Here is a 20525-nt window from a genome sequence, read left to right on the forward strand (position 1 = left end):
CTCTTTGGAGCTATTTTTGTCCCCTCCGTAAACACTCCTGTCTGCCTCTTTCAGTCTTCAGCTCCGAGGGGCACCAGCCCAGATCCTGCCGCTACCCCTGTCTGTGTCCCGTGGTGGCTGTCCCCAAGCCTCACGCCGTCATAGCTGGGGCTTTCAGAGGTGGCTGGGCCTGGCCAGTGCGGTGCTGGGATTAATTCAGTGCAATGCCAGGCCCAGCGGCACCAGGACTCAGGGTGTGAGTGCTGCCTTGTGCACACCGCCACGCCACCCTGCCTCGGAGCCAGCCTGGGATCTCTACAGACTGTGAGCCATGTAAACCCTTTCCCCTTTGACTTTGGGTATCGGGTATTCTGTCTCAGCAGTGAGAAAAGAGCGCCCACCACACCCCTCTGCAGCGGGCAGGCCGGGTGACCGGCCCCACAGAGGCCCTTGCTGCCCACATTAAAGCAGAGAAATCAGCTGGAAGCTTGGGTCTCACGGGAAAGGCCAGCCCTCGGCCAGCCCTCGGGGGAGCTGAGGGTCTTCCCTGCTCTGGCCTGTGGCATTGTCACCAGCGTTGGAGGGAGGGCCGGAGTCCTCCTGCAGGCTCTCCTGTACTTTGCTCCCGGGGCTGCCCCTTGAAAGGCCTGGGAGGCCAGGTTCTGCACTCTGACAACCACTGGAATGAACCGGAGCGGAGGAAGCTTTTCCCCTGTGCGAGAGAATTCCGTTTTCCATAAGTGCAAACACAGCAAAAAGCTGTCGTGAGAGCCACTCAGAGACCGCACCAGAGCAGGGGCTCTGGCTATGGAGCCTCTGCCTCTTTGGGGTGCACAGGGGAGCCAGCACCGCTGCTGCCCCAGCACCCAGAGCATACGCACGGTGCTGAGGAAGGCACGAATGTGCGTGACGATGCCACTCTTAAACTGGTTTGGGCCCAGGTAGTTATTTTTTATTAAAATGTCTTAATATTAATGGGCATATTATCTAAATGTAAATTTAAAATGAATTAATAAATACTTGTTGTTTATTGAGAGAGGGTCTTGCTTTGTCGTTCAGGCTGGCCTTTTAGCTCATTTTGTAGCCCAGGATGGCCTTGAATTTGTGGAGATCCTCCTGCCTCAGCCTCCCAGAGAGCTGGGATTACAGCTGTGGGCCACCACAACAGACTAAACACAATTCTTAAATATGTCTGTTTTAGCTCCTACGGCAAATGTTGATCCCTACAACCTACCTAAACCAAAGCTCTTTGAGGTCCTGCATATCATTTCTAAGAGTAACACAGAGCTCCCAGACCAGAATCTCAAGAGGTGTCGCCACAGGTCAGAGGTCCGCAAACTCCTGGGAAGGACCAGAGAGTCAGCAGCCGAGGCTTTGAAAGCTGAAGCCAAATTGAAGCTGCTACATAGGTACTTTGAGAACAGAGAGAAAATAGAAAGAAAGCTTTTGTAAATAAGGAAAGAAGAGTTGACAAGAGGGAGGGCAGAGAGGAACAAAGGGAAAAACAAGGTACATCGCGTACAGGTACAAACTCCCCGTGATGCATGTGGCCATTATATACATGCCAACTATGCAATAAAATAGAAATTCAATCAGGGCAGATCTGATGGCTGTGGTTCACAGCCCTGCCTCCGAGCAAGGACCTACCGACCACCCTCCCCACTACGAGGTCAGTTTTGTACCTAAGTTGGCAATCTTATTCCAGGACTAAGGGGTACAGCAGCTCAGGCAGTGCACTGAACAACTGTACAAGTTGCCAGTCCGCAGGCAACCACACAGACAACGGCCCAGCCTTGTGCGGCAGGGAGGCCCGGAACCTGGCAGGCAGACAGTGTGACCTCTTGGCCAAAAGAAAGGTGACTGTAGCACTGTAGTACTAGCAGGGAGGGAGAGATGATTGACCTACCTGGGAAAGGAAGAGGAGGGGCCGTCTCTGAAAGTGACAGATCTGCTACCGCTAAAGGACCAAGCTTTGTTTTTATAGTGCTGGGCCTTTGCACTGAGTTACACCCTCGTTCCTAATTTTTTTTTTTTTTTTTGAGACAGGGTCTCAATAAGTTGCCCAGGCTGGGCTCAAACAAGATCCTCCTGCCTCAGCCTCCCAGAGTCCTGGGTTTCCAGGCGGGCATCAGCATGCCTGGTTAAAAAATGAAAGAGTGAAGTCTTTACGCACAGTGGCTGATGAATGTTGGATTTAAGACAGTTTTCCTGCCCCGAGGGGAAGCGGGGGCTTACGGGAAGTTGGACTTCAGGATAGAAGAGCAGAGCTAAGTTTGCATGTGCCAAGCCGGCAGCGTGCTTGCCTGCCACACACACCTGTGCACAGGACACACGTTCACACCAGCACACACCCATCCTTCATCCCACAGCCCAAGCCTGGCCCCGAAACTTCACGGTGCATCCCTACGTGGCATCCCCTGGGGGTCCCCAAGCCGGGCTCCGGCTCTCACACCCGAAGCCTCCTGGCCTCCAGTGCGGGACCAGGCCAAGGAAAATCCAACTCAAAAGGAAAAAACCAAAAGGAGCATACCCAGCGTGGAATTCAGAGCGACTATGTCTGTCACGCTGGCTTCTGTTAAAAAGAAATGAACAAATAAACACCAACAAAAGGTAAAATAAAACACAACGAAAATAAAAATAGCAAAGGCCAGTCTCATCCGAGCTCTACCCAAAAGGCTAATCCACCCTCCTGCTGTCCCAACTCTGGGGTCCCTGGAGGACCCACCCACAGTGTCCCGGCCCCCCACGTGCAGCCCCAGCCCCACCCCGCTGGTACTGACCCAGGATCACCAGACCCTCGGGGTCCACCTCGTACTCGGCCACGTAGGAGACAGGGGCCGAGGCGTTGGCCGCGGTCAGCAGCTCCTCCACCAGCAGCACCCGCACCATCTCGGGGCTCAGCGTGGGCTGGAGGTGCTCCGGGATTTTCAAGACGAACCAGAAGAAGCAGGTGAGGGGTCCCTCCCTATGGGGAGAGGCACCAGGCATCAGCCCCTCAAGGCGACAATTCCCACCAGGGCTTGCTCTCCAGGGTAGTGGAGGGAGCACTTCCTGCATCCCTGGCAGCTCCCACCAAGGCCGACCCGTGTGCCACCCACTACACAGCCAGTGGCACAGGCAGAGGTGGGCAGGACATGCCCTGGGCCTGGCTCTCAACCATCCGGCCTCTCATAGATCAGCCAGCCTCGCTGGGCCCAGCCTGGGGCCACCGGTGTGGCCCTGATGCAGCCTCACACGCCCGATCCTGCAGAAAGGCTAACAGAGCTCTCAGGGTCACATGCAGCTCCAGCTCTGTGGCCTGGTGTCCCCGTTCTGAGATGGAGGCTGTTGCATCGGAGGCTCACGTTCCCCATGTTGGGGGTCTGAGGTTCTACTAGGGGTGAGGATGGAGCAACTCACCCAAAGGCGTAGACCGAGCTGGAGTTGTAGTGAGTACCCAGGCGGGTGCTGGTGATGAGTTCTCTGAGCTGCAAGAAGGGACACCACGGCCCTGTGACTCCCGTCTGGTGACACACAGGCTTTTGAAGCCCCTTTCGATCTGTGGCCTCTGCTCCTCCCAGCTTGATTCGAGGCGAGAGCCTCGGGTGGGGGGCGGTCACTGCACACAGTGGCCACCTTTGCCCCTCCGCACCCCAGCTCTCAGCTCCACCTATGAGCCCTCTGACCTGGCCCCAAAGTCACCAAGAAACTCTGCAAAGGACCCCAGGGCTCCTCCTCCCAGCAACCTGGAGCCAGGCAGCCAGCTCTAGCAGGTACCGGACAGACTGGCCCGGAGTCCCCAGTGACCAGGGAAATCAAGTTCCGTGGGTCATCTCAGTTGGTAGCAACCTTTGGGCCACAACCTGGTACCACAGCCCCCTCAATAGGAAACGCAATGGAGAACCTTGGTTGGGTCCTCCCAAACAGGCCTTGTGCCAGGAAGTAAGGCAAATTGTTTATTTGTTTAACAATTTGTTAATTGTTTATGTGGCCCACCAGTTGGGTAGGGGTGGGACCTTGATGGTGTCCAGGGCACTGCTGTGCCTTCCTGAGGTCCTGGGCTGCTCCTCGTAAGAGGCAGATGCAGGTGCCAAGCCTAATATCCCCACCAGCCCTCATAGTGGGGTGGGATGCGGGGCCTCACAAATGCTAGGCAAGGTCGCTACCACTGAGCCACATCCCCAACCCACAGCCCTAAGAAATTTGACCTAAGAACCGGCCACATACCCTCATCCCCCAACAGGGGGTCCCCTCTGTGGTTCCCAGGGGGGACTATGCCCCAGCAAATGCTCTGGACAGCGGCCGCTGCCCTGACTCGATCGGAGCCCTCCTCACCCTCCTCCACCCTGTGCCCTTCCCTACCATCCCCTGGGCTTTGGCGCTTTCACTGCGGAAGATGCTGGACTCCCGGCGGGCGAGGTCCTCAGAGAAGTGACGATTGAGCACCCGGAGGCTGCCGGCGTACACCTGGCTGACCGTCACCTCGGTTCTGTACCCTGTCCAGGAAGGAAGTGACCGGGTGACCCAGGGAGCAGACAGAAAGGCCCCTGCCTGTGTGTCCCTCCTGCTCCTGCCACCCGAACCCTCAGCATTGGCATTATCCCTGCGGGCGTCAGGTGCCTGCTCCTTGCCATCACCCCACCATGGTCCCACAAAGTCTGTCTGATGACACACTGGCTCCACGGTGCCAGGGATGACAAAGGCCCGCAGATGGAGGCCCCGGGGCTCCCAGTGAGAGGCTGGTACAGCAGATCGTGGATGCCACCCAGGCAAGGGGGTCTACATGGGCCCAGAAGGTCAAGGCTGGAGGCTGGCACCTCTAGGCATCACCCTGTCCCAGTGCCCCTGTGACATGCACTGGAAAAACTTGCTGGAGACAGCACAGGACAAGACAGATGTTACTCTAGCAACCATACTACACGTGGGATCTGTCTGTGTGGAGTGATATCTGGACGCACCAAGAGCTACTGAGGGGCTGTGACACAGGAAACAGGCCTGGCCACAGGGCCCGCTGGCTGGGATGCCAGACTGGGAGACTCCGGTTGGGAGAGGAGATTGGGGGGGGGGCAGTGGACCAACAGCATGTGCAAAGGCCTGGGGGCCGAGGAATCGGTGGTAAGGACCAGAACTAAGAGCCTGTGCGGTTGGAGAAGGGGAAGGATGACAAGAAGCCGGGCTGCGGGGGCGGGCAGGCTGGAGCCTCAACAGACAGACGAGCAAAAGAAACCGTGGAAGGCCTGAGTCAGAGCTGACATCAGCAGCTTTCCGTCTGCAAAGCCTGTTTGGCCTATGTGGCCTAGCAAGGATGACAGTGAACAGCAGAGCACAGCGTGTGTCAGGGGGAGAAAAGCCGTGAAATCAGGAGCTGCATGGGGCGCAACGTGAGCACCGGGGAACAAGGTGGTGGCCTTGGGCTCGTGGCAGTGTTCAGGGGCAGCAAAGGGCGGCCAGAGCCGTGCGGACAGGTTTCCAGGAGGGGGCAGGAGCTCGGGGTCGGTGCAGCGCTGGGCACCAGGTCTAGCCATGTGGGAGCGCAGGCGCCCTGGACGGGAGCCGTTGGAGTTGGAGGGGAGAGAGCAGTCCTGCTGGAAAAGCTCCCCAGAAAGATGCAGGGCGAGGAGGGGGGCTGAGGGGCTGTGGCATGGACTGTAAGGGGTGCAGAGGGACAGGGAGGCATCTGCAGGGACAGGCAGGTGGCACTGCCGGAGGACAGAGGGACTGTGTTCTGCACTGTGGCAGGGTGAAAGGGACGGACAGGAGAGGGCACCCACAGTGCGGCAGGGTGCAGGGCCGGTGGGCGCTCTGAGGGGCTTCCCTTCCATTTCTCACGGAGCAGGAGTGCAGGCCGGGCTGGAAGAAAGCATCAAGTCCCCTGGGAGGGCAGGAGAGGGCAGAGCCAGGGAGACACAATGGGTGGCACTAAGGGGGCAGCAGGAGCCCCAGAGAGCAACAGGCCCATCACCCTGGACAGGCCCTGGGTCTGGCTGCCGTGTGCCCAGCCGTGTGCCCTCCCACTCAGGGGTGCCATGGGCCCACGGTACGCTGCTGCTGGCCCATGTCCTCTACCTGGTGGGCGTGGTGCATCTCTGCCTCGTCTGCCAGCCCAGTGCCTAGTACATGCCACCAATCCCACCTGGCAGGAGGAGCTGCCCACGCAGCCCCCAGAGAGCCCCCGCCATCCTTAACCTCTCTGTAGTGGCTTTACCCAGGGAAGCCTGGGGGACGCTCACCCCACCCTGGTGCCGTCCCCATCTGGGCTGCAGAGAAAGGCAGTTGGCAGGTGAGTTCCCGGCCCTGCGGCCCAGTGCGCCCCTATTACCCTGAAGACTAATTACCATGCGACCTGAAGAGGCCTCCACGGCCTCACAGCCCCGTGCTATTTGTGGCGCTGGCTTCCTGCCGGTGTGAGGCACACACGCATCCTCTCTTGACATCTGAGCAGCATCTGTGAGTCTGTGAGTGGTCCAACCCGGGAATCCCCACCCCGTTATCCCAGGGTTCAGAGCCCTCTTCTGAGCTAAACCTATGCAGATCTATCTCCCCGGGAGCAAGGCTTAGCTGGGAAGGACCCTGTCTAGCACTCAGGTGTGGGGCCTGTACCTGCAATTGCAGGCACTCAGGAAGCTGAGGCAGAAGGATTTTAAGCCCAGCCTGGGCAACCTAGGGACACCCTGTGTCAAAATAAAAAAGACTGGGGATGTGCTCAGGGACGGAGCCCCCTAGGTCCAATCCCCAGCGCTGAGAAAAGATGAATCCACCAAATGAAGTCATATACCTACACCGACAAGCAGGACACGGTAACACACACATCTCTGATCCATTATGGTACTTCAGAGGCTGAGGCAAAAGGATCACAAGTTTGAGGCCAACCTCAGTAACTTAGCGAGATCCTGTCTCAGAATAAAGTTTTTAAAAGATCTGGGAATGTAATATGATCCAGAGTCTGCCCAGCATGTGCAAAGCCCTGGGTGCAATCCTCAGTACCACAAACAACACCAGCAAAAAGTCCTATCTGACCTTTGAAAACTGTTAACAGGAAGCCTCTCCTCACCTAGGCAGACCGGGCGTTCCTTCTGTGGATGCCAGTCCCCTCGGTGTCCCTACCCCGGGACCCGAGGGGTTATAACCACTGCGTCTGACCCCAGCACAGAGGAGGGGCACTGCACCAGGTGAATGAATGAATGAATGAATGGGCCTCCCATGATGCCCAGGGAGAGTTTGGTCATGCGCAGTACACTTCAGTCTCAAGGGCTGCAGGGAGAGGCATCTCCGAGTTTTAGGGAAACGCCCTGTAGATGTCCAGAGCACCTGTGCAATGGCCAAGTGGGAGACGGGCGCACACTGGCCCAGCTGCTCCAGGGACTGACCCTGTGCTGTGCCATCGGGGAGGCAGAGGCCTCCAAGCCTGGCTGCTCTCCATTCACAAGGGACCCTGGAGACCAGAGGCGATGGAGCTGTGGTTTCCTCCTTGGGGCACCAGGCTGGCTCAAGTGAGCAGAGCCACTAATTGGCAGCAGGCACCACCTTAGCCTCGGGCTCCCGCGGCACAGCCCGCCTGGCTCTGAATCATGTTTACGCTTGGTGGCTTGCTGGTTCTGTGGACTGGCTGCTGGGGAGTGCAGGTTTGACAGCGCTGCCCACCTCAGGGGACTCGGAGGAGGCCAGGGAGAGGGGACGCCTTGCCACAGCTGCACAGGGACTGGCCGGGCATCTCCAAGCCTGGAATCGCATGCTGTCCCGCTGGGGTCCCCACAGCCACCTTCTGGCCTCCCCAGTGCCTCTCCCAAGTGCGTTACCTAGGAAATACCAGAGCATCACCCCCACGGAAGCCAGCACGACCAGGGTCAGCCAAAGCGGTGCTAGGCACATGCAGTCCCGGGCTTTCCTCTTGGAGGTCTTGAAAATCCCCTCGGGCTCCGCTTCCTCACCATCGCCCTGGTCGCCAGCGACCTGGGGGGCCTCGGCCCTGGGCATCCTGAGGGGAGACAGAGCAGAGCTGGAAACAGCCTGGCATTTGCAAGGAGCCTCGGCCAAGCACCAGCAGCGCCCCTATCTTTCGGGTGGACGGGGACAACCGCAGGTAGCCGTGATGGAAGGTGGATGCTGAGCCAGTTCCTAGGGGAGGTCAGCAGGCCAGAGAGCAGCTGCGAGGACAGCAGAGCTGGGCGCCCAGCACCGTGCGCCACCGCCTCCCTGCTCAGAGGACTGCGGAGGCAGCAGCACCGGCCACCCAGAGGCAACATCACAGGCAAAAGCAGGACCAGATGCTGCCCCGAGGACCTGTCCCCTCGCATGGCTTCCCTGCAAACCCGGTGTTCTCAGTCTTCTTCCCCAGCCCTGAGCCACTGCTCCAAACACCTCTCCCCACCCTGCATCCACCAGACGGAGGAGGAAACTGAGACCCAGGTGTCCTAGCCACAGCTCATTCCAGCTCTTTCCCAGCTCCTTTTTCCCAGTGTGATTTGAATATCTGGCATTTTACAGACAAAAAGAACTAAAGCCCAGAGAGGCTCAGCCTCTCACCTGAGGTCACACAGCAGGTAAGTGGAGCTTGAGTCCGGGTGTCCATCTCTCTGCTCTTTCCCCTACTCAGAGCTGCTTCCTAGAAATGCCCTGTTAATTAGCAAGTCATTCCATGGCTACCAAATGTCACCCCTCGTGTCCCCATCTGGTGTTTTATCTTCAGACTCTCCCAGGCAGATTCCCTACAGGGCACAGAAGCCCCTCACCCTGCACCTACAGAGCACAGAAGCCCCTCACCCTGCACCTACAGGGCAAGGGTTCCAGACCACTGGGACCTCAGTCTCCTTGGACTCACAAACACCCCTGGGCTCAAAAGACCTCCCCCCTGGACTTCGGGCTCAGCCTCCTAGGAGACTCCCTGGCTCCCCCAACTCCTCCTCCAGGTGACAGCCATCCAAATCGTGCCAAGAGCTTCAGGGGCTCACCGCTGCCCACCCTCCCTCAGGGCCACAACATCTGTGGCACGCACCACCCTGGGTGGGTCCTTGCCACCTGCCTGGGCCTTGGGGACTCTTCCAGGCCCCCTGCTGGCAGGGGTTCCAGGGCTCTGGGCCACCTCTGCTCCCAGCAGTCTTTGACAGATCAGCCCTATGCCTGGCTCTGGGCCTTGTCTCCGTCCCCCTTTACAAGGCTGAGCCTGTGTCTGTGCACTTCTGGGGTCCTCTGGGCCCCAGTGCAGGGCCTGTCCCATGAATGAGCAACGGGGGACAGGCAGAATGAATAAAGTAGCCAGAACTCAGCAACGCTTTCTCTGCCTTTGCTGCCTCTAGGAAGTGGGACCTGGGGGATGCGCTGGCCTGCGGAGTCCCAGAGTCTGTGGCAGGGTCACCCTGCTTTGGTCTAGCACCCACATGGATGCAGGCTCCATGCTGGGGTGAATAGATTCCCCTCCCCGCCTCCAGAGGGTCTCAGTCAACAGAAGAGAGTGCCATGGCCAGCTGTGGAGATGCCCACACAGTCCTCACCTATTATTCAACCCTCCTGCAATTCTGGGGTACCAACCTCCAGAAAATGCCCCCCACTGTTACCCACATCACGTTATCTATCACCTCAAGTCCTGCCATAGTCAGTCACCTGCAGCAGGGAATTCCCACACAGCCACCAGCGTGATTTCCTCTCTCCCAAACCTGCTCACGAGCCCTGTGTGGCCCCCCAACACACACCTGCAGCACAGTCCAGGGCTCCTGCATGTCTTCTTGTCCCCTTCCTCTCCCTGCTGCAGCCGCAGCTAACCCCTCACTGCCCACTGACGCGTCCACCCCAGGGCCTTTGCACTCACCACTCCTTGGCCTGGGATGCTGGTCCTTCAGGTTGCCTCCCTCAAGTCTTTGCTCAAATGTTCGCCTCCTCCTCTCTCTGTCACATTTCTCTTTACAGTGTTTCTGGAGGCCCACATTGCATGATACACTCATGTGTCACCTGTCACCACCTGCCTCTCCAGCCCCTTTCTCCTCTGCATTTCCTCCGGCTGTGCCATTGGCCTCCTGTTGGCTATGAATCTAACAGGGAGGTGGACAGTGGACACGGCTCTGGACACAGTGTCACTTGGACCCGGAGCTGCGGAAGTTCACAGTCACTAGGTCTCCCAGCCATCCTCCTTCTGTCCAGACCCCCTCCTGCCCGGCCAGTTCAGACGTGGCCTCCCCACACTCACTGCAGATGCCACCTCCTCCAGCAGCTGTGCCCTCGATGCCTGTTACCTGGTGACCTTCCACCTGCTGTGAGCCCCAGACCCCACCAGACCTACCCCTCACCCTCTGCTGCCCTCCTGACCAGTGCCAGGTCCTGCTCTGCCCACCGGACGCTGGGCTCCCTGGGGCCCAGCCATGCAATTCTGACCCCCAACTGTGCGGCAGCTTCGTCCCAAGCAGTGCTGTAAATTGGGGAGCATTTCTCCCCTGGAAGCCTGGGCTGTGAGCTCTGCTGCCTCTATTGAGTGACTGGGGAAACTGAGGTAGACGAAGGCACTCAGCCAGGGCCATCAGGAATCCTGACCCAGGACCGCCAGAGTCTGAGGAAGTCCCCACGGTGCAGCAAGGGTCCCTAAGTGTGGAACCCTGCACACTCTCAGATGCGCTCTCAAACCCGCACGGAAATGGACACGGTGTGAGAGGCGCACACACCTGCTCATGACACACACATGGATGTGCACACGCACACAGGCTGCTCAGCCTGCGGGCTGGAGTCGAGTGTGGGATCTACTACGAGGCAGTGTGGGCTCTGGGCCTGTCTCCCACCCGACCCAGAGGGAGGCGGCCTGTGCAGCCTGCAGGGCAGGGAGAGGGTTCAGCTGGAGAATCAGGCCTCTCCCTGCCCCTGCCCCTGGAATCCCAGGCCGCGGCACCGACACGGTGGCCCCCAGGGCCAGGGCCTTCTACATGGCTGGGCTTGCCCTGCCCCAGCTGTGTCACCAGTGCCCCTGCTCACGGGCCACTCCCTGGCTAGTGAGGCCTGCAGGCCTGGCTTCAAAGCAGGGCAGGTAGCTCAAGCCCCACGCACCAGTTTGGCTGTTAGGGACGACTCTGACACCACGTCATCCATAGGTCCCTGTCCCTGGTTCCCAAGTCCCCCGCTTACCTCCTGGAGTGGCGGGTGGGTGGCGGTCCCACACAGGCCTCAGGAGCTCTGTTCGTCCAGGCCAAGGTTTCTCCACCCCCACCGGGCCGGCCTGCAATGGATCAATGGCCCAGAGCCATGGCTGGGGCGCCTGGCCCTTGTCCTCTGTGGCCTGTGGCCCCGGACTCCATGGGCCTCTCGCCGGTCCAGGACAGCACCAGGATTGAGCACAGATAAACAGGAGGTAGAAAGCGCCCGGCCCACTCTGCCAGCCCCGCCCCGTGGGCATCCAGGAGGCCGGCAGGCAGGTGCAGGAGACCTGAGCTCTCCCCTGGGGCCGTCGCCTGGTGACGGCCCTGCCTGGTTACAGCCCCCATCCCAGGAGCACGAGCGGGGAGCTGAGGACTAGGGGCTGCACAGAGGCCCGTGCAGGTAGAGCAGGAGCTCACGCGGGTCTGCTTACCTGGACAGGTGAGGCAGGAGTCCCTGGCTGAGCAATGGGGGGAGGCGGGCCCGCACACTCCAGGGATGAGAGGAGAGGGTGGAGGTGGGGGCAGGGCTTGATGCCATTTTCAGTGCGGCTGGGAAATGCAGTATTGAAGTTATAGGCCGCCTTGGTCTATCAAGTCCACCGTCCACGATGCTGACCGTGGGCTCACAGGAGTAGGACACTGTGACAGTAACCTCGGCTGTCAACTTGATGGCGTGGGAGACACCTAGGAGATCAGCAAAGCACACTTCTGGGAGGGTCCAAGTGGGCTGCGGGTCTGTGACCCTGAGGACTAGCCTGCCCGCACCCTTTCCTGCCTGACTCTTTCTGGTCCCTCTGCTTCCCGGCTGCGGGAACGGGCAGTGCTCCCCCTCCACATCCTCCTGCGGGCTGTTTCTGCCCTGGACCCAACAGGACATGGACCAAAACCTCAGCAACCGTGAGCTGCATTAAACCTCTCCTCCTCTGAGATCCCCTCCAGAACCCAGTCCCAGGGACCAGACGCTGACTGATGCTTGCTAAGACTTAGCACAAAGAGCATGAACCATCTCCATGATTATTTTTATATTAAGTTTCAGTTGTGGCTTGTCACATTACGGCTATAGGAACGAGCACTGCTGTGGGGTGTGGGTCTCCCCTGAGTGTCCAGCAAGTCAGTGACATGATGAGGGTGTCTGTCACGTGGGGTGGGGTGACTGTCAACCTGTGTGTCCTGAGGCCAGAGTGTGGCACGTGTGTCTGAGTCTTGTGGGTCCCAGGGTGTGTGTGTGTGTGTGTGTGTGTGCGCGCGCGCGAGTGTGTGTCTGAGCTCACAGAGGGGAGCATGGAGTGTGTGTGTAGGGTGTCAGGTGTGCAGGGGCAGAGATGTGTGCAGGGCATGCAGCATATGCAGTGTGTGTGGTGTGAGCTGCGTGAGGACAGCAATGTGCATGTCATGGAGTGTGGAGCACGTGGGTGACTGCACCTCGCGATGAGGCCACCTGGCGCTAGACCTGCGGAGCCGGCTCTGCTTCCTGGTCCTCACCCATCAGATGCAGGCCTCAGGGTCTCTGGAAGGACCAAGGAGAGGGATGGGGAGGCCTGGGTCTGGGGGCCAGATGGTTAGGCTGGGGTGGGTGCCTCTCAGAGCTGTGCTCCTCCTCAGAGCTGTGCCCCCCATGACCCGATCCTGACTCTCCCCACTCTGCCCTCTCAGGCCCCAGGACCCCTGCCTGCCTCCTCCTCTCTCCCTGGGCCCCGGGCTCGAAAGCTCTCTGAGGAATAAGATCTTGGAATGCGGAGACAGTGACAGCCTGAGCCCTGCCTCTGCGCCCTTCCCGCCCTCTGGAAGGTCAGGTGGCCCCGGCCCAGCCTAGCCCAGACAGGCCAGCAGCTGGACAGCCTGATGCAGATATTGCACAACTATGCCCTCTGTCCCTGACACCCTGCTATTGATCAGCCAAGTCTGGGGGAGGGACTGGCCCCAGAGGACAGCAGGGGCCACTGCAGGAGGCACCGGACACTATGGGAAGTGGCTTCCTGCTGCCGCAAGGCTGAGCACATGGTCTGGACACTCGTGCCCCCGCTCACATGGACATTGGGACAAATCTGCATTGTACTCTAGTGCTGGCCCTCAGCCTCCCCAGCACCCAGGTGCCCAGGCTCAGAAAAGCCACTTGGAGGCCAGGTGCATGTCAAGTGACTTAGAGGTCAAGCGACACGCAGGACGGGAACAGATAGGGGTGAGTGTGCCCACTACACTCAGATGACAAAGATCCAGCTGGGGTTGGGGAGCCAGAAATCCCAGTCTGCCACCTGTTGGGGACCAGGCAAGGTGCATCCCCTGCCTGGGCTGCTCCCTGTGGCCTTGGAACAGGGCACCGAGCTGGGATGTTGAGGGCAGGAAGATGTAAGGCGGCTTTGACACCAGTCTGACTGGTGACCGTGTGAAGGGGGCTCTGGGGACACAGACTCACATTCAGGAGACCAACTGGAGGATGGAAGCGCAGTCAGGTGGCAACAAACCAACCAGTACCAGAGGCGAGGCGGGGCCCCTTGAGCCCCCTGGACCCTGCCGTGAGGACAGCTCAATCCCAACAAGGAGCCTGCAGACCCGAGAGGCCACGCATCTCAGCCGCTTGTGCTTGTGCCATGAGCTTGGTCACAGCAAATGCACAGGGCACTCGGGGAGCTGACATCAGGCGAGTGCTGGGCGCTGCCTCTGGCTGTGTCTGCTCGGTTCCTCCAGGGAAGGAACCCGCTGGCACGCACTCTGTCACTTGGAGAGGCTCAAAAGCTCTCTCTCTCCTTTTTTTTTTAGTACTGGGGATTGAACCCAGGACCTCTATCCTGAGCTATACCCCAGATCTTGCATGCAGCACCGCCTCTGGCAGGAATTCATCTTGGACAGGTGAGCAAATGACTATTCCTCAACTCCTTGCATGGTATCAAAGCAGGCCCTCGTGAGCTGGCCCTCCAGTTGGCTATGTGACACTATAAGCCAGGTTTGGAGGGGGGGAAATACATGTCCCCCTTAGCAAAAGATGAGCCTGAGGCTCCGATGGGAGAAGGAGACCTAGCCCGGGCCCTGCGGCCTGTGGTGGTGGAGCAGGAAATCATTCTTAGGAGGAAAGCTGAGATCACAGTGTTAGCAGGTCTCCAGAGGACGGTGTGCACCAAAGCTCAGAATCCTCAGCACATGAGGTGTGGCAGAATGTCCCTGGGAACAGCCTTCCCGGGGGTCGGGGGAGACAGAAAGAGATAGACAGACAGACACAGACAGAGAGACAGATAAGAGAGGAAACATCCAAGTATGAGACCTCAAGGGGAGCCCATGTGGCGGCTCCGTTTTCTTCCATCCGTTCAGGGACTCAAGGTCCCTAAGGCTCTCCGGGCCTCGAGGCCAGGGGCCCTGCAGGGGACGGACAGGCAAGCAAAGAGCCACCTTTGTACCCAGCCACCGCTCACTAACCTTTGCTCACAATACCACTCACACTGCACTCACCACCACTCACACTCCACTCACACTCCGCTCACACTCCGCTCACACTCCACTCACACTGCACTCACCACCACTCACACTCCACTCACACTCCGCTCACACTCCACTCACACTCCACTCACACCACCACTCACACCACCACTCACACTCCACTCACACTCCACTCACACCACCACTCACACCACCACTCACACCACCACTCACACCACCACTCACACTCCACTCACACCACCACTCACACCACCACTCACACCACCACTCACACTCCACTCACACTCCACTCACACCACCACTCACACTCCACTCACACTCCACTCACACTCCACTCACACCACCACTCACACCACCACTCACACTCCACTCACACCACCACTCACACCACCACTCACACCACCACTCACACCCCACTCACACCACCACTCACACTCCACTCACACTCCACTCACACTCCACTCACACCACCACTCACACCACCACTCACACTCCACTCACACTCCACTCACACCACCACTCACACCACCACTCACACTCCACTCACACTCCACTCACACTGCACTCACCACCACTCACACTCCACTCACACCTGCACTCACACCTGCACTCACACTCCACTCACACTCCACTCACACTCCACTCACACTCCACTCACACCTGCCCTCACACTCCACTCACACTCCACTCACACTCCACTCACACCTGCACTCACACTCCGCTCACACTCCGCTCACACTCCACTCACACTGCACTCACCACCACTCACACTCCACTCACACTCCGCTCACACTCCACTCACACCACCACTCACACTCCACTCACACTCCACTCACACCACCACTCACACTCCACTCACACTCCACTCACACTGCACTCACCACCACTCACACTCCGCTCACACTCCACTCACACTCCACTCACACCACCACTCACACTCCACTCACACCACCACTCACACCACCACTCACACTCCACTCACACTGCACTCACCACCACTCACACTCCACTCACACTCCGCTCACACTCCGCTCACACTCCACTCACACTCCACTCACACTGCACTCACCACCACTCACACTCCACTCACACTCCGCTCACACTCCACTCACACCACCACTCACACTCCACTCACACTCCACTCACACCACCACTCACACTCCACTCACACTCCACTCACACTGCACTCACCACCACTCACACTCCGCTCACACTCCACTCACACCACCACTCACACTCCACTCACACTCCACTCACACTGCACTCACCACCACTCACACTCCGCTCACACTCCACTCACACCACCACTCACACCACCACCCACACTCCACTCACACCACCACTCACACCACCACTCACACCACCACTCACACTCCACTCACACCACCACTCACACCACCACCCACACTCCACTCACACCACCACTCACACCACCACTCACACCACCACTCACACTCCACTCACACTGCACTCACCACCACTCACACTCCACTCACACTCCACTCACACTCCGCTCACACTCCGCTCACACTCCACTCACACTGCACTCACCACCACTCACACTCCACTCACACTCCGCTCACACTCCACTCACACCACCACTCACACTCCACTCACACTCCACTCACACCACCACTCACACTCCACTCACACTCCACTCACACTGCACTCACCACCACTCACACTCCACTCACACTCCACTCACACCACCACTCACACTCCATTCACACTCCACTCACACTGCACTCACCACCACTCACACTCCGCTCACACTCCACTCACACCACCACTCACACCACCACCCACACTCCACTCACACCACCACTCACACCACCACTCACACCACCACTCACACTCCACTCACACCACCACTCACACCACCACTCACACCACCACTCACACTCCACTCACACTGCACTCACCACCACTCACACTCCACTCACACCACCACTCACACTCCACTCACACTCCACTCACACCACCACTCCTGTGTGTCGGTGCAGTGTTTGATTGTCCTGAGAGTGTGAACTCTGTCATGAACTCCTTTGAATCACCCTGAAAGCACCACCCTCCCTGTTTGGAAAAGTTTTCTACCATGGATCTGGTCCCTGATGCCAAAATGTTCAAGAACCATAAAGGCTCCCGGCTCTAAGATTCTGCATTACACCTGGTCAGACCCACGCCTGGCCTCACCCCTGTTTCTGCCATTTTAGAGGTGAGAAGCAGAGACGCCAAGGGCAGAAACACTTGCTCAGGGTCACACAGGAAGGAAGGCCTGGGAGCTGGGATTCAGGCCAAGGACCCTCCGACTTCAGAGCCACCCTGTGTGGTCTCTGCCTCTGTCTCTCTCTCCCTCTCTGTCACTCCCTGTTCTGTCCCTGCCCTGGGTCCCGGCTCTGGCCCCTATATGAAGGGATTATCAGGCTGTCAAGACTGGTCCAAGCCATCCAACTCCCTCAAATCCAATGTCCAGCTTGAGCAGTGCAGGGCACACAGTAGGAGTTCAATAAGTGCATCAGGATGTATGCATCACGGTATGAGCGTCAGGGTGACTGTCCTACAGGTCACATTAGGTTGCTCGTATCAGCAACTTGCCTGGGACGTTAACCCCAGAGCCAAGCATAGGAACACACACCTGCAATCCCAGCACTCTTGAAGGCTGAGGCAGGGGCATTGCAAAATCAAGCTTAACCTGGACAACTTTGTAACTTAAGGAGATCCTGTCTCAAAATTAAAAAATTAAAAAGCAAAAGTTAAGGCAGAAGTTGGGGGAGGACCCTGTTAGCAAATTTGGTGGAGATCTTCAGTTGAGGGGGACCCTCCTCATCCTTCTCACATAGCAGGCTCCTCAGCCCACAGAGAACTCAGAGGTGACACAGATCACCATTCCTGACCCCTCTCATCCCATTTTCAGATGGGGGGAGCCTGAGGCTCAAAGGGGCCAAGTCAGACAGATCAGCGGACAATGCTCTTGACCTTGGCTGGTGGCAGCTAACACGGGTGGACTTCAGGGGTAGGAAGAAGACTTTAGCTTTCCTTTAGCACGTGTGACCCCTGCTGGAATGCCATCTTCAGAAACGGGGTCAAATCCCACGCCGTTACCCCAGGGACCCGCCTGGGTACAGGGGGAGACCAAGTATGAGGTTGGAAAGGAGGACTTAACAGGAGCTTGGCCTGCAGCGGGGTCCAGGTAGCCCCTTCCCCCAAAACAGCAGCTCTAAGACAGCAGAGTCCACTGCAGATGCCAGCTCGGGGCCCTGCTCTTCCACTCCTGCAGGCTGCAGGCCACATGGCCACCGCCCTGTCCCTGTGTGTCCCCTTGCAGCCTGCTCTGCTGGGCATGGGCACTTGGGCCTCTCATCCTCATGCATCCTGGCATCCCTGCCACTGAGGCAGGAGAAAGTCGGGCACTTGCCAAGGTCACAGCAGGGAGACGGCAGAGCGAGCAATAAGCCCAGGCTGCCCAGCTCCAACGCAAGGGCCATAACCACTGCACCATGCTGCCCCAAGTGGGCTAAGGCTGCCTGGAGAAGGGGGAGGGTGGATCCCCTGTTGGATCCTCACCACTGAGCTCCCTGCCTTGCACACTGCCGGCCTCCTTAACTGTATGTTGAGTGAGTAGTGAGTAATAGAACGAATGAACCACTCCTGTTTCTTCCGGGAACAGTGGTCCCCACCATCTGCCCCCACACGGCTGCCCACTGCTGTGCCTCCCGCTGCCTCGAGGCTCAGCATCCTACCTCCTGCCCAGGTGGGAGCCCAGCTCCTAAAAGCGCCTGGGCTGCTGAGCCCTGCTTGGTTTTCCTCCTGGAGTCTGCGCCCTCCGCAGTCCCTGCCTCCCCGCACACGCACTCAGCCACCCTGCGCTCCGCTCCCGCCTGCATCCTGGCTTCCTGGAATCTCGCTGGGAGTCACCCCGCAGCCTGCACTGCCTCGCGTTGCCTGGGTTTCCTGCCCTGCTCCCCACTTCCCTTGGCCCAGCACCAGATGCATCACTTCCCGGGGGTTAGGGGGTGGAAAGAAAAGGGGCTGCCCCGGGGCTGTCTTGCCGCTGCTGAGCCCTGGCTCTCCCTGCGGGGCTTACTGCCTGGGCTGAGACACCAGCCTGTCCTTGAGGCTGTCAGCCCTGTCCCGCCGGGTCACTGTGAGGTGGTCAGAAGCTGGAGGAGGGTGAGCTGGGCTGTGAGCGCTGGGGTCGCTGGCTTCACACCCTGGCTCCGCCCTGTCCTCACTGTGGGGCCTGGTGCAGGTCGCCTGCCCACTTTGAATCAGTCAAGCAACAAACAGGGCGAGAGACGCCCCTTCCTCAGCACTGCCACACGGAGCAAGCCAGTTAGTAACGCAAAGCTCCGAGTAGAGTCCAATTCCAACGCGCCTATGCAATGTGCATTCCTCTCCTCCTCCTCCTCCACCTCCTCCTCCTCCACCTCTTCCTCCTCCACCTCCTCCCCCTCCTCCTCCCCCTCCTCCACCTCTTCCTCCTCCCTCTTCCTTCTGCTTCTACTCCTCCTCTTTTTCTTTCTCCTTCTTCTTCTTTGGTAGATCTGGGGATTGAACTTGGGGTCTTCACACTGAGCTACATGCCCAGACGAGCCCTGCCTATTTCAATTTTTACACTAAGCCTCACTAAGTCACTGAGTTGGCCAGGCCGGGCTCAAACTTGCAATCCTCCTGCTCCAGCCTACCAGAGTGCTATCGTTATTACCCCTGTACCCTTAGCATCTGCCCTGAGTCTGACCCGAAGCATGAGAGATCATTATAACAACAGAGGTAGCTCAGGAGAGGGACAGAAGGAGGAGTAATCAACACTACATGAGGCAAATCAGAGGGTCTTCCAGAAGTGGGGATGCTCCATCCAGTAGGGCTCTAAGGGATGTATAGGAGTTCAGAAGTGCATTGTTGGGGTGCAGGACTACTTGTAGCCCACGAATCAGCAGTGCTAAAGCAATGAGTCAGTTGTGATCCTTGCTCTCAGCTCACCTCCAACCCCAGCTCCCAATTCTTGATGTGAAACTTGTGGTTCCAGCCTCATGTCACAGCCGAGAGGGGTCTGGAGTGGGCAGGTCCAGGGAGCCCAGCTGTCACCTGGCGAGAGGCCTGAGCTGCAGGGAGTGGGGGATGGGCCACCTTACACCAGGGGGAGGTGGCATCCTGGGGAGGGGCTGAGGAGGAGCAGCTGGCAGGGTGGGGTGAAGGCGCCAGCTGGGGAGCAGGCTCAGCTCAGCTGGGCCCCGGAGACCCGTCAGGTGCAGAGGGAAGCAGGAGGCAGGCACAGATCTGGGGGCTGCGGGGTGGTCCAGCGCTCACATTTCTCCTTGGTGTAGTTGGATGGTTCCTTCACCTCCCCAGCAATCTCCGTTTTGGCTCCCTGGACCTGCCCACTCCAGACCCCTCTCAGCTTTCCAGACCCCAGAGTTTCAGCCCCACTTCTCCCTGTCTGGAAAACTGGAGTTGGGAAAATTAAGAGCTCCTCTTGCAAAAGAAACCTGAGAGGTTGTGTGGTTCCCAGATGTCACCGGGTACCAGCTGTGATCAGCTGAAGCTGCACCCAGGCTCTGCAGGAAGGCAGGCCATCATCGATTAGGTATGTCTGCTGTGCATAGGTGCAATCAATTAGCAATGTCTGCGTGGCTCCAGATTTATGAATGCCAGGAATTGTTATGCATGGTCTGGGTCACCATTTTTTTGGACACTGAAAAAACATGATAGGTAGAGAGACAGGTAGGTATCAGTATTTCCCAACGACAGATCTATGAGGTGTATGACAGATGTTAGTTCCAAGACACCAAATAAGATCAGCCTGACTTCCTAGAAGAGAAAGATATTCCCTTTATAATTTTGTTTGCTCTCCAGCTCAAAGTATCCATTTGGTTTTCAATAATTCTCCAGTACCTGCTAATCTCCTCTCTAGACCAACAGACAATAGATTTCCCCTGCGCAATTAATACAAATGTTTTGCTTCGTTGTATGTACCTTTTACAATTGCCTTTTATTTATAGTGAAAATCAATTTTTCCACTCACAGAAC

The 20525-nt window shown here is 58.2% G+C and overlaps 1 protein-coding gene across 3 annotated transcripts in view; it reads right to left on the bottom strand.

The window, feature by feature from the left end:
- Positions 1-11253, bottom strand: part of Tmprss6 (transmembrane serine protease 6) — a 32092-nt gene extending 20839 nt beyond the window's left edge. For all 3 annotated transcript variants that reach the window (XM_063238475.1, XM_063238474.1, XM_063238476.1), the window contains exons 1-6: positions 11059-11253; positions 7755-7933; positions 4321-4454; positions 3379-3446; positions 2760-2944; positions 2510-2551 (exon numbers count right to left, since the gene is read on the bottom strand). In XM_063238475.1, the coding sequence (XP_063094545.1) occupies positions 2510-2551; positions 2760-2944; positions 3379-3446; positions 4321-4454; positions 7755-7932 (607 nt within the window). In that variant the 5' untranslated portion in view covers position 7933; positions 11059-11253. The remainder of the gene's footprint in view (positions 1-2509; positions 2552-2759; positions 2945-3378; positions 3447-4320; positions 4455-7754; positions 7934-11058) is intronic.
- Between the last annotated feature and the right edge of the window lie 9272 nt (positions 11254-20525).

Source organism: Cavia porcellus, unplaced genomic scaffold (genome assembly GCF_034190915.1).
Source record: "Cavia porcellus strain 051 isolate PalLab524CR breed Dunkin Hartley unplaced genomic scaffold, mCavPor4.1 scaffold_27, whole genome shotgun sequence".
Lineage (NCBI taxonomy): Eukaryota > Metazoa > Chordata > Mammalia > Rodentia > Caviidae > Cavia > Cavia porcellus.